Consider the following 13,397-nt stretch of genomic DNA (forward strand, 5'->3'; position numbering starts at 1 on the left):
CATAAGGAAGGATACCTTCCTGAAGCTCTGCACCTGGTTCACACTCACCCTCCAGAGAGGACACCTGGATGTGCAACCTGCCATGCCAAGGGAAAAGTGGGTCGCCATTGCTCTAAGGAAAATAACCACCCTGGACAGCTACTGCTCTGTTGGGAACCAGTTCAGCATGGGGGCATCCGCCACTGGGGCTGTCCTTATACAGGTAAGGCATTCCTGGAGCTGCAGGCCTTGCAAAGCAGTGCAGGGGGGAGGGGTGGAAGAGTGAGGAGGGAGTCCCACCTGAGAGGAGACCTTGGGGAGTGGGGTATGAAAGGTGGGGTTGGGAAGGCAGGTAAGCCCTGTCTCTGGGAACTATGCCATCCCACCCTCACACAGACCTCTTCCAGAGGGATGGAAGGTGTTCAGAGAGCCTGGCAATGGTGGGGAGGGAGCAGGGGAGCCCACTGGGGCTCAGTGACACCCTCCCTCAGTCCATCATCTGTGTGTTTGGTCTCCTCCCCTTGAAGATAGTTACAGCCATCAACATGCTCCTGCTCTGGAGGGTTGTCTGCATCAGAGACCTGGACACGGTCATGGCCAGCCTAAGCGCCCTGGGGTTCCCCAGCTGCGTCAGAGAGATTGATGGGATCCACATCCCTATGCGTGTCTTGGACCGCAACGTGGACCAGTACATAAACTACAAGGGTACTACCCCATCATGCTGCAGGCCCTGGTTGACCAGCAGGGAGGGTTCCTCAACATCTACATTGGATGGTCGGACTGGGCACACAGCGCTCACATGTTCTGCGGCTCCAGCCTGTGCCAGAGGATGGAAGTGGGCACCTACGTCCCCCACGGGAGCTGGTGGTCAGGTCGTTCAGATGCTGCTGTGCATCGTGGGGGATGCTGCCTACCCCCTCATGCCCTAGCTCATGAGGTCCTACACCGGCCAGTGGACCCCACACAGGACCAGGTCAGCATCTGCCTCAACCAGGCACAGAACGAGTTCATGTGTGCCCTTGGCTGTCTGAAGACATGGTTCAGGTACCTCCTGACCTGGCTGGATCTGGTGGAGCACAATGTCCTCCAGGTGGTGCCTCCTCGGGCCTGCAACCCTGTCCTCTCCCCACCACAACCTTCCCCTTCATCCACTCACCCGTCTCCGGCCCCTACACAATAATGAGGCACACGGGGGTTGTGAACAAATAATGTGTTTACTTTAAAATAGAAAAACATGCAAAATAAAAGTTGTGCAAATAACTATTTGCAGTGTGCAATGATAGGTAACTATATATGTTGGGGGCAGCTGAATTCGGAGGAGAGGGTTTGGGACGGGGTGGGGATGGGGCTTCAGTCTACAGAGGGGGTCGGGGCAGCGACACTGCTGGGGTGCAGGATCCCAAGTGGCATCGGCCACAGGATCCCCTCCTGCTACAGGTTTGGGGTTCCCATTGAGGCTGGAATGGGGCCAAGAGCAAGGGGAGGTGCAGATGCGGGGGTGGTTCAGAGGGCTTGAGATCAGCAGAGGGAGTAGAGAGAACCTGAGGGGTGGGGGCTGGCATGCTGGGTGGGAGCAGGTTCAGGACAGCCATCAGGCTGTCTGGTAGGGGCAAGGAAGTGGGGCTTGGGAGGTGGGAAAGGGAGGTGGGAAAGGACAGCCGCAGGAGGAGCAGGGGTGGCAGCTGTGGGTGGCTGGGCTAACTGGTTCCACCAGACGCTGACGACAGTATCCAGGCAGGACATCAGTTGGTCACAGGCCCACATCCGCCACTCCCATGCCTGCCATTCCTTGTCCTCCCACAGCCATCACTCCAAGGCCGTGTCTACACTAGCCCCAAACTTCGAAATGGCCAAGTAAATGGCCATTTCAAAGAAGTTTACTAATGAAGCGCTGAAATACATATTCAGTGCCTCATTAGCATGGGGGTGGCCGTGGCACTTCGAAATTGACGCGGCTCGCCGCCGCGTGGCTCGTCCCGATGGGGCTCCTTTTTGAAAGGACCCCGCCTACTCTGAAGTCCCCTTATTCCCATCTGCTCACAGGAATAAGGGGACTTCGAAGTAGGTGGGGTCCTTTCGAAAAGGAGCCCGGTCGGGACAAGCCATGCGGCAGCGAGCCGCATCAATTTCGAAGTGCTGCGGCCGCCTGCATACTAATGAGACACTGAATATGTATTTCAGCGCTTCATTAGTAAACTTTGAAATGGCCATTTACATGGCCATTTTGAAGTTCGGGGCTAGTGTAGATATAGCCCAAGAGTTCAGTCTGTTTCCTGAGTGCAGCCATGTAGGCCTGCAGGGTGTTAGTGATGGGGCCAGTGATGGCCCCACAGACCCACCCTGGTGGTGGTGGAGTGTCAGCCCTCTCTGCTGCAACTCCTGGGCTGACTGGCTCTCGTCACTGGATGGGACTGGAGGAGAGATGGTGAGTCATTCCCACCAGTCTCTAAGGACCTGCCCCTCACCCCCTTGAGGGTAGCCCCCACCCCCAGGCCAAGAGACAGGCATGTCCCAGGAGCACAGGCATATATTCCATGCACAGAGCTCTGTGGTGCCTGGACCAGGCTGACCACTGCGCCCCTCCTGCCCTGCCCAACAGGCTAGTGGCCCAGGGTAGGGTGTCCGGCCACAGAGGGGTCCCTACATGAGTGGTAGGTGCACCAGGAGCAGCATGGTCCTCCCCAGAACTACCCTCCTCCAAAAGTGTGCAGCTTGCAGCACTGTCCACGGGGGCGGGTGCTGCCTCTTGCCTGTGGGCATGTCTGCGAGCTGAGAGCTGTACTCCTCGGTGGTGTGTATGGTGTCAGGCTGTCTTCCGTGTGGCTGGCCTGCTCCCAGCTGTGGCAGGGATCGGCAGGCCCTCACCTGGGGCTTGTGTGGCCCCCGGTGGGGCTGGCAGCAGAGGCTGCCTGCTGGGTCCAGCTGGGACATGCTGCCTTTCACATGGTTGCATGTACTGGGACCACAGTGTGGAGTCCCTCCTCAGCTGGCCGGGTGAGGCTCATCACACGCCCCATCTGCACTCACCCCTCCTCCATGCTATGGAGTTTGGGGCTCGTGGGGTACTCATTGGAGAATCCCTCAAAGAAGTCTGGAGATGCCCTGGATGTTGCCTTGATAGAGGGACCCCTGGGTATACTCAGGGTCTGAGTTGGGCTCTGGCTCAGGCTCTGGCAGGGTTCCTGCCTGCTCTGGTTCCTGCTGCATTGTGGGGACCTCCTCGGCCATATCCATGGTCTATCAGCTGGGGGCACTGTCCTTGCCCCCCAGGAGCTGGTGGAGCTCTGCATAGAAGGGGCAGGTGGCTGTGCCTGCCCCTGACCTGTGTCTGGACGTACCTCTGTCACAGTTCTTTTACTTTGGCTCACACCTACTCCAGGGGGCAGGCATGGTGTCTGCAGTCGGCCAGGGCATTGCGCCTCTTAGCGGTGGAGTCAAGGAGCATGACTTCCTCAGCCCACAGGCTCAGCAGGTCCTGTAGCTCTGGGCTGGTCCAGGATGGGACCTGGCATTTGCTGGCCTGTGGTGGGGTCTGGGACTCCTCGGTCTGCTCCCCCAAGGGTCCTGGGAGGTGTCTCAGGGTGGCTAGCTTTCAGCCATCGGTTATGCTGTGTGGCTTTGAGGCACATTGGACAGCCATTCATCACACTGCTGCTCATATGCTCTTAACTCCCTGCTGCAGGGTTTCTGGGGCTCCCTGTGGCTAAAGAATGGCCAGAGGCAGAGAGTATACAGCTGTGGTTGCAGTGGCCAGTGCATCCCCAGAGCCAGGGAGGACTGTTCTGTTTACAAAAGGCCCATATGGAGTGTCTGCACCTGGTTTTTGTCAAAAGAACAGAATGTGTCAACAAAGGCGTTCCGCCTCATGGCGGAGAGGTAGAAGGCTTTCGACAAAAGTGCCAAGTTCTGTTGACAGTATGTTGACAGAATGTGTTTTTAGTGTGGATGCTCAGCAAGTTTTGTAGACAAATCCATGGGGGGTTTCGACAAAACTCTCTAGTGTAGACATAGCCACAATGTTTAGTTTGGGCAGTAAGCTGTGTAGGAGGGTGGCCTTATTTTGGATGTCAGAATGGATAGTTTTCCAGACCAGTTTGCCCATCCTTAATGTTTTGAGTTTATAAAATACCATATGATTTATGCATGGAATCTAATTGTACACTGAACCTTTTTTTGTACAGCCCTGGAAAGGGCTAAGAGATGACTTTCATAGGCCACTAGATGGTATGGGAGAGCTTGTTAGAAAAGTCTAGATAGATTTATTGCTTTATAGCTATAATTAAACCCACTTGGTTCCTTTTACTGGTGTAATGTATGAATAGATGCCTGTATATGTATTTTTCCTCCTCGTGGACATGCCTCCAAATGAGCTGAGCATGAGGGTTCTGAGTAAATCCTGGTGAATTTCAATTTAATATAAAATTATCAAGGACTTCAAAACTGCTAAACTTAGGCAGATTGTCCCACATGGTGGTTAAAACAATACCTGTAGACCTGGTGATGGGAGAGCCTTAAGCTTTGGGATTTATATTAATTTGTGTAGCAGTTCAGAGGCCATACATGAGCCAATAGAGGGCCCTGTAAGTCACCTATTATCTACTCTTCCCACTCTACTTTCCTTGCCCTAACAATGGCCTCTCCTTTGCATATTAATTGTCTGCTAAGGGTAGGGGAAGGCCCATTTGCTCAATATCCTTATACCCTCACAGCATGGGCCTGGAGTGGATACAATGCTAGTTCTCATCATAAAGGTGACTATAAGAGGCAGGCACTGATTTTTCTCCACCCATTTGGATTTCTCCTTGGATTTTCTTCATTTCCCCTTTTTCATTTGGGAATAGTTACCCCTCTATTCTATATTGTTCATCCAGTCCAGATTATCTCCCAACTGTAGGGACTGCTTAGTTCTACAACTTTAAGCTATTCTCTTCTGTATGTGTTCCAGCCCCAGACCCATTAATTGGAGCCCCAGAGGGCACAGCAGTTTACAGTTCTATTCCATCATATTGCCAATACTGTTACAAAACCCCTTCAGCTTCAACAGTTCCCAGGACAAGGGCTCTCAGAAAAACTGGTCTGCAATGGATTTTCACTCTTAGGGTTCACTCTTATCAACCCAACTGTTGATAGTTAAGAATATTTTTTACTTCAGCTCACAATAAAATAACCAATAATTTGTAGGATTGAAAGTTTCTTCCTGAATGGTGAATTTTCCTGCTGTGCAGATTTTAGTGTTTAGCGCTGGCAAATATATGCCTATACAATGGCCAGCTTAAAGTCTTGTACTGTATTTCCTACAAACCTTCCATTGAACTACAAGTTGAACCTCTGTAATCCAGAACACTCTCATCCAGCAAACTCCGTAATACGGCATGATTTTAGTTAACCAGACAACCACTTACGGGTGTGGCCAAGATTCCTGTGGTCCCATAAAGTTTGTTTACAGCCCCCCAGTCCTGGCTCACAGTGTTCTGTGCTGTCATTTAGCTGTAATTTACCCCAAATGTTTAAGAGCACAGTAAGCAGTGGATGTGTTGGTAATGCACTAGAAAATATTGACCTCTCGTCATCCAGCAAATTCTCTCGTCCAGTGCCAGTCAGGTCCTGAGTGTGACAGATGAGAGAAGTTCAACCTGTCCTAACTTTGCAAGTTATTTTATGTATATGCTGTTACACAACATTTGCAACATGTGTACATTGGAATTTTTTGTAAATCCTTAAGGGAATTAGATGCCGAAATCACACAGAGTTTAGTGTGAGTAAGATGCTTAGTTCCTTAGTCCAGGGGTCTGCAACCTGTGGCTCCGGAGCCACATCCGGTTCTTTAAGGACTTTTTTTGTGGCTCCTGACATTAACTGCAAAATTTAAAAAAAAAATTCCACACTCCTGATTAATTTATATAAACAGTAAAAGTCTAAAAGCCCGAAAATGAACAACTCCTATCTAAATAGCAGACGATATCTTGAAATGTTGGATAACTCCTCCTAGCATCCTCCAGAGAGAGAGAGAGAGAGAGAGAGCAGGTCTGGGAGTGACAGTCAGGATGACAGTGGTACAAACACACAAGTAAAGTGTGAGGAAATAAAATATGTAAAAAGTTTGTGAATGTTGTGCAGTAAACATGTATCACACTGCAAATAATTGTGTGTGCATTGTTCTTAAAATAGGGTTTACAAAAATTATGGTTTTACATTATTTATTAAGGACAATCTCATATTCACATGCATTGTGGCTCTTGAATTACTGAGTTTTTTTTTTACTGAATTGGAATAAATGACTCCTCTTGCTATTTTGGTTGCCAACCCACTGCCTTAGCCTCATAGGAAATTTCCAGCCATGCTATTTGGAGACTTGAAAGAACAAGTAGAAATGTATCAAATGGACTATAGAAACTGAAATATTCTCCTTTCACACTGAAGTACTTCCTTAAATAAAATTACTGTGTATCAGCCTACTAGTGATAGGTGCCTGTGGCTTCTTCTGAAGAAAATAAAAGTTTTACAAGTACAATTGCAATCTTCCAGCATGAAAAAACATAGGCTGTGGATTCTTAGAGTTTTACACTTGTCTTATTTTATGGGTTGTTTTTTGCTTTCATTAAAACTTTGCACTTTTTAGGAAACTCTTAAACATGGTTTTATGTCTGTGATAAAGAGATACACCTTGACATAGACATACAAGGTATTTAAAGTTAATGGCTGCTCTATCTGTCATTGTGGAGAGACATGCTTTAACGTGATAGAGACAGTGTTCGATGGATAATAAACAGATGAAATAGACTTTTAAAGCTTGTATTTCCAATTTTGATAGTTTCTCAAAACAAAGATTTAAAGCAGAACTTTTGAAATTAAACTTAGTACAATATTGAATGAATTGTTTGTGATCATTAAGAATGTGTTTTGCAATTCGTTATAGTGTTTATTGGACAGCTACAAAAAATTCTTACCATGCAATGAGCTTACTTTGAAAATTCCTAATCTCTTTCCCTAGGGTTTTCTTGATACGGGATAGCCAAAGTAACCCCAAAACATTTGTATTGTCAATGAGCCATGGATTAAAAATAAAGCACTTTCAAATTGTACCAGTAAGTAACAACTTGTTAATTTGTATATAATTGAAAAGGCATAATAGCATACCATGCTTCTGAAGATATTTTTTCTCGTATATGGAAAATGGTGGATATTGGTACAACAATATTAGACATTAGAAAAGCTTTTTCTGTTACTAGTAGATATTACCTCACACACCTTATCTCTTTGATATCCTGAGACCAGCACATTTGCAACAACCTGGCACCACTAGAATTAAACATTTATGGTACTTGCTGCTTGATTTGTTATAAGATTTGGCAATATTGTTTGAGTTTTGTGTGAGCCGTCCTAAGATGAGGCCAAATCTGTTTTCCAAGTGAAATAGAAATGCCTTCTATGGGATGAAGATATTTTATTTTCTAATGTCTCTCAGCCTCCTGGCCCTCTGCCTTTTTTTTTTCCCCTTAAATTTTCGTTAGATGAATGCATTTGGGTTAGAACTTTTAGCCATATGCACAGGCAGTCCCTCTGTTCAGAGCAGCTTCCTGTCTTAGGGTTCAGTATTTTTTGTTTGGGGCACCATTTCCTGCCTCCATGCTGCCATGATCTCTCCATGTACAAGGGCCAGTAGGATACATAGGGATTTTCATTTTTTCTCAGTGTACATTGCATTTTTGGTTAAATGTGTATGTTTTTTCCACAGATCAATTGCCTGTGGTAAATCTTGAAATCCTCAGCGGGTTTACTGAGGTACAGCCATATGTCGATTAATTTCTCAGTGAAAGCAGTCGCATAGCATGTGATGCTCTTGTCACAACTGTGGAGTTATCCCATCCATTGAACTGACTCTGAAGCAGCATTAAAATTATTCCACGTTCTGTCCATTCTGCTGTATGTTGACATACATTTTCATTGCCTGCTTTAGCTCTAGCACTTTACGTGGGGAGCGACAAATACAACTTCCTTTTTCCCAAAGAAACACCCTCCTAGGTGTTTTTTTTTTTTAAACCCACCATCTCCAGGCCAGCGTCCCCTGTCGGGTTTTTCAGGATTTTGTCTATTCTGCCAGACCAGGCACTTCCCCAAATGCTTTGTCCCTGGACTCACTGGTGCTCAGTGGTTCCACTGAGAGATTTCAAAGGCCCACTCTTGGTATTTCCATGCTTCACCCTGCTCCTGTAAGTCAGCACTCTAGAAACCTCCCTCTGAAGCTGAAACACTTTAGGATTCAGTGAACTTGATCTGCTTGGAAACCAGCTTGTAACCCCTGAAGCACTGTGAACCATTAAGCAAAGGAGAACCAATGGCAGTGGAAAGAAATGTCTACAGTTTTGCACTGCCTAGACAAATCGGATGGTGGTATCACAAGCCCAAATTATCCAAGGAGAGGCATCTTGGTACCTGTGTCATTCCTCTTTGGACCCATCCTGTATTTTTCTGTAGACAGGGCCACTGAGGATTCACCTCCAGTATCCAGTTGTTTTTGTATCCAACTCTTAGAGCCGATGGTATATAGCCGAAAACAGCTTTTAGGGTTCCATACAAAAACTGTGAATGATTCAGTCCCATCAGGATGACATTCCTTTGACTTTCCAACTTCAGAGACCACTTCCTCTTTTCCCTATCAGGAAACAGGCCCCATAGTTCTTTAACTTCTCCTATGCAGAAAACTTCATTTTCTCTAAAGAAAATTTCCCTTCTCTCTGACCCAGACATGCCCCTTTTTCCCTTCTCAAAAAGCTAGTCCTTTCTCACACTCCCCTGTAGGCTGTTCTTCCAAACAGAAACATAGTACAAAACCTACAAGTATTGTTCGTCCTTTATGGTTACTAACACCTTTCTCTCCTGGAATGGGATTCTTGATCAAGGAAGAGGAAATATCTGCTTAGTAACATTTGCCATCAAGAGTCCAAGCCAACTTTTCCAAGGAATGATCTGGAAGATCTCAGCACACTTATTCCTATCTTTTGGAAATGGAGTAACTTTTGTCTGTATCACTTCAAAAGATAGATTCTTATAAACTGCTTTTCCTTTACTTTCCCTTTTATCTTATACCAAAATCGTGAGAAAAAATAGCATAAATCAGAAGAGTTCCAGCCAGAAGGAGAGAGCACAGAAAGAGCCTCATTAAAATATCGGTCTGGAAGGAAAGTATTCTAAAATTCTCATCCATTCCAAATATTGATCCCTCCTCCTTATACCTCTGCCATGAGTGCTCCTCGTATAGGAAGATATTGATCTCAGTGGAGGAAGCAGGGGCATTGAAACTTTGATTTCTTTTTTTAAAAGAACACATGATTATTTTAATCCTCCAATTGTCTGAAGGATAGCATGTTCTGCTTTTTTAAAAATAGATGCTAACTGCTTTCCAAGTAAAAAAAAAAACAGCTTTTCCTCTTATTTAATTCTGATGGTTTTATCATCTCCATTAACTAATTCCTTATAAGGGAGGGTGACATGCTTGGACAAATGTGGCCTAGTAATCCTAGACAAAGGATATTTGTTCCTCCAAATTATTTCCTCAACTCAGCTTTTCCCAGGATTCAAGGTAACAAATCATTTTATTTGTGTAAAAAAAAAAAAAAAAAAAATATATATATATATATATATATATATATATAAAAATATGATCAGCACACTTACCAAAGATCACTCAAGTTAGGAATTCAGCTTCAGATGCTTTAGATCCCAAAAGGATTAGAGGTTTTTGCCAAGTTTTAGATGAATGAAACTTGAATTGATCTGTTAATATTCTCTGCTTTTGCACAAGGATTCTAGCCTGTTAGATCTGAGAAAACACACCAAAGTAGTTCCTGTATTTAATGGTTGTAGAGCATAATTTCTCCAACTTCTCCAATATTAGCAATTTATTTAGCAGTTCATGCATGGTTTTTGTGCAAATGTATGTCTGATGGGGTGATTAGAAGGGGGATATGGTAGCAGGCAGTTTCTCTATTTCATTGAGGTACACCTCATTATGAAAACGTTTGAACATTCCTTTTAAAAAAAAATCCTTCGTTGCTGTATGTTCCGTTCCCAATTTACGCTTTGTCTTTGGGCTACCGCTACCAGTTTAATCACCATATATACTGCTTTTCTAACGTCCAGAAAGCTAATGACTGTTCAGGTTGAGTGAAAAAGGGTTACAATTATACTAGTTCTTGGACAACCCTCTTAATAAGTGCTTGATGATTCTGAATAACAGTGTTGCAAACATGCTGTATGTGTTAGGTTCTTTGACAATATGGTTTCCTCATTAATCTACTGAAGAACTGAGATTCAGTTCAAAGCAAATAGAGGTTAGGGTATAAAAAAACCATTGATAAATTTTAATTCCTGATTAACAAATGCCTCAGCTCTTCTGAATGTTTCAGCTCTGCAGTCTCTCTCATGCTAGCACAATAGTTGTGTGCATTTTATTGCGTTGGATGGATGACCGCACTTTTTCTTGCTCGAAAATAAGTGTTGAGACCCATCAAATGACTGCTGTTAATACTTCCTTACCTAGTAGTGTTTGCCTTGGATTGGTGAATTTGGGGGGGAAAAAAATTAGAGCTGCCTCCAGACTTAGAATGGGTAGGATAACCCAGTAGTTGTGGGCCAATCCAACTGCTGCTTCCACCAAGAAATCTTAAATACAGGTTAGAAAACGTACTCTCTTCCTTCCAGAAGTATAGTTACATATTTTCTTAATGCTGCAGTAACTGAAGCTACAACGTTAGCCCAATTTCAGGGTCATCGTTTGTGCACTACTCTCTGCTGCCTATAAATTTCTTTCTTTCATTAATTGATCAATATTACTGAGAAGTATCAAATGTTTTGGGAAATCTGAAGCCCCCTTGTACTTTTGTGCTGATTGAGGATATTCTATTAGCCAAAGAATTTGCTTAAAATTGTGTGCTTATTTATTTATAATAGTTTAAAAGTGTAAATATTCCTTGCAAATCTTTGTCAGCCCAGGTATTCAAACTATAGGTATTTTCGAATTCTCCTCCCTCGTGCCTCCTGTGATTAGCATGTTAGCATATGTATGGCTGCCACTAACATGGTAAGTTACAGTACACAGGCTCGTGCCTGGAAGCACCCTCTGCAGCACCCTCTGCTTCAGTGCAGAATAGTAGCTATGAACATTCTGGCACTTGCTGCTACACAGAATATACTAAGTACACAGAACATTGGATATAACGAATGTAGGGCAAAAAATGTTTGACAAGATCTCTTTGTTCAGAGAGACAGTGTGCATAAATTCAGATTTCTTGTTCCATGAAGGCTTGAGGCTCTTATGATTCCGGTTAAATATTTGCATGTGTGATCATCAGATGTTCTTTCTGAATAAAAGCAAAGGCATAATAGGCTGAGGTTAGCAGTCTTAATGTTCTATTACGTATTCAGCCTTATGTCCCTTTTACCATATGCATTTACCTAAAATTAACAAGAAGTTAAAGAATGCATTCTTCTGTACTAGTCACTTTTGAATTTGCGATGAATGAATACTAAACTTCTCCCCTTTCCCACGGACTATAAGTAATTCAAGATCATGAATCTACCCCAAGATGTCACAAGTCCTGATTTCATTAAAGATCAACAAAGTACATATTTTGAGTTTCTGAAATGCTGTAGCTCAGTAGTATTTTGTTATCTTTTGTATCTTCCCTTTTGCAGCTGGAAGATGATGGGAAGCCATTCTATACACTGGATGATGGTCACACCAGATTTACTGATCTCATCCAGCTAGTGGAGTTCTACCAGCTTAATAAAGGAGTGTTACCGTGCAAGTTAAAACATTATTGTGCCAGAATTGCTCTTTAACCAAAAGACAGGTTGTTCACCAGATAGTGTTCTAGCCTCTCCTTTCTTTCTTTCTCAAAGACAGTTTCTGAAGTGGAAAAGTCATTACATTGGAATGGTTGGAAATTTCAAATGCAAAGAAAAAACTGTACACTCCATTCAGAAAGTACATTGCATTGTAATTGTTACCACAAAATAACTTTGCAGTCAAATGACCTTCAGAAAAAAAATATGTCATGTAATGTTGCAGTACTGGAATCTTTTTTTTCAAATGGAAACAAATATTTTTAATATGCAATGTGATTTACCAAAATGAGATTGAAGGTTGCCTCTTAATTAGTAATAGATGACTAATAAATGGCTTAATTGCATTCAGAAATACTTCCTACATACACACACAATTGCTATTGCACACTGTAGAGTATAACATAAACTTTGGGTGGGAAAAACTCTAGAAGATGGTTATTCTTAAATTTGTAAATAAAATTATTTTGCGCTATATTTTAGTGCTATTTTGTGACCTGAATTAACTAATTAAAATTATTCCTAATATATTGATTAATTCTGGATCAGTTGTATTGTGAATTGCTCTATTGCTGCTACTCTTTGTAGGTTTTTCTACTTTAAGTAGTTATTAGAATCACATTTGATTATAGTGATTAGGAAGTGATATGCATATATACATGCATATATTTATTTTGTAATGCAATAATGTGTATATGTGAAATCTTTTACTTTTCCATAAATATTTTAGAGGGACCTGATATTGGTGTTTTGTTTTGGAAGCAAGGATACAGTAGACCCCCAACTTACGTGGGGTTGTGTTTTTGCAACCCCAGTGTGAGTCAAATTTCCTATGCAACTTAGGGGAGCCAGGAAACTGATAAGGGCACCAGCCCTGGTCAGTTTTCTAGCTCCAGCGAGTGGAGGGGAGCTGGGGACCAGGCAGCAGCCTGGCTCCTGGCTCCCCTCTGCTTGCAGAGCTGGGAAACTGGCCACAGCTGGTGAGCCAGAGCTCATTAGTTTCCCCACTCCTGTCAGTGGTGGCAGTCGAAAGCCTGACTCTCGGCTGCTGCCACTAACAGGAGCAAGGAAACCTCTACTGTCAGTGGTGGCAGCCAGTTGGCATATGTTGCTTCCTGCCCCTGGGGGAGCATCCGCCTGTCCAAAGGCATGGCAGCCATAGGGTATTGCAAGCTCAGAGAGGTCCCCGCCCATGTGGGGTAGTCCTTGTGTATGGTCCATCCCTGCCCGATTCTTGCTGTGCTTGTGGTTCACGGTGCTGTCCATGGGGGCAGATGCTGAGTGTTACTGGCGGATGTCATGGCGTGCCAGGGGCCACAGCCATCTAGGATGTGTCCAGGCTGGGATCACGGGGCATGTATGTGACTCACTGGCAGCTGTGTCACTCCCACTCCACAAGCCAGGTGCATACCCCACTGAGTGCTTACCAGATGGTCCCTAGCCAAGGTCTGGTGACGACTGGTAGGACACATCAATGATGAGGTGCCCCTCGTCACTGCGCCACTCTGTGGAGAGGGATGGCTCCTGGCCCTGGCTTGCTGGTCCTAGCTCCTCCTGGGCCTCCAGGTCCAGCT

At 44.6% G+C, this 13,397-nt stretch overlaps 1 protein-coding gene across 4 annotated transcripts in view; it reads left to right on the top strand.

Moving 5' to 3' along the window:
• GRB14 (growth factor receptor bound protein 14) overlaps positions 1 to 12,305 on the top strand; it is a 76,790-nt gene extending 64,485 nt beyond the window's left edge. For 3 of the 4 annotated variants that reach the window (XM_075001233.1, XM_075001235.1, XM_075001234.1), the window contains 2 exons: positions 6,971 to 7,064; positions 11,674 to 12,305. In XM_075001233.1, coding sequence (XP_074857334.1) covers positions 6,971 to 7,064; positions 11,674 to 11,820 — 241 coding nt within the window. In that variant the 3' untranslated portion in view covers positions 11,821 to 12,305. The remainder of the gene's footprint in view (positions 1 to 6,970; positions 7,065 to 11,673) is intronic. The other variant, XR_012646401.1, reaches the window with a different exon arrangement.
• Positions 12,306 to 13,397: the final 1,092 nt, after the last annotated feature.

This window comes from Carettochelys insculpta, chromosome 8 (genome assembly GCF_033958435.1).
Source record: "Carettochelys insculpta isolate YL-2023 chromosome 8, ASM3395843v1, whole genome shotgun sequence".
NCBI lineage: Eukaryota > Metazoa > Chordata > Testudines > Carettochelyidae > Carettochelys > Carettochelys insculpta.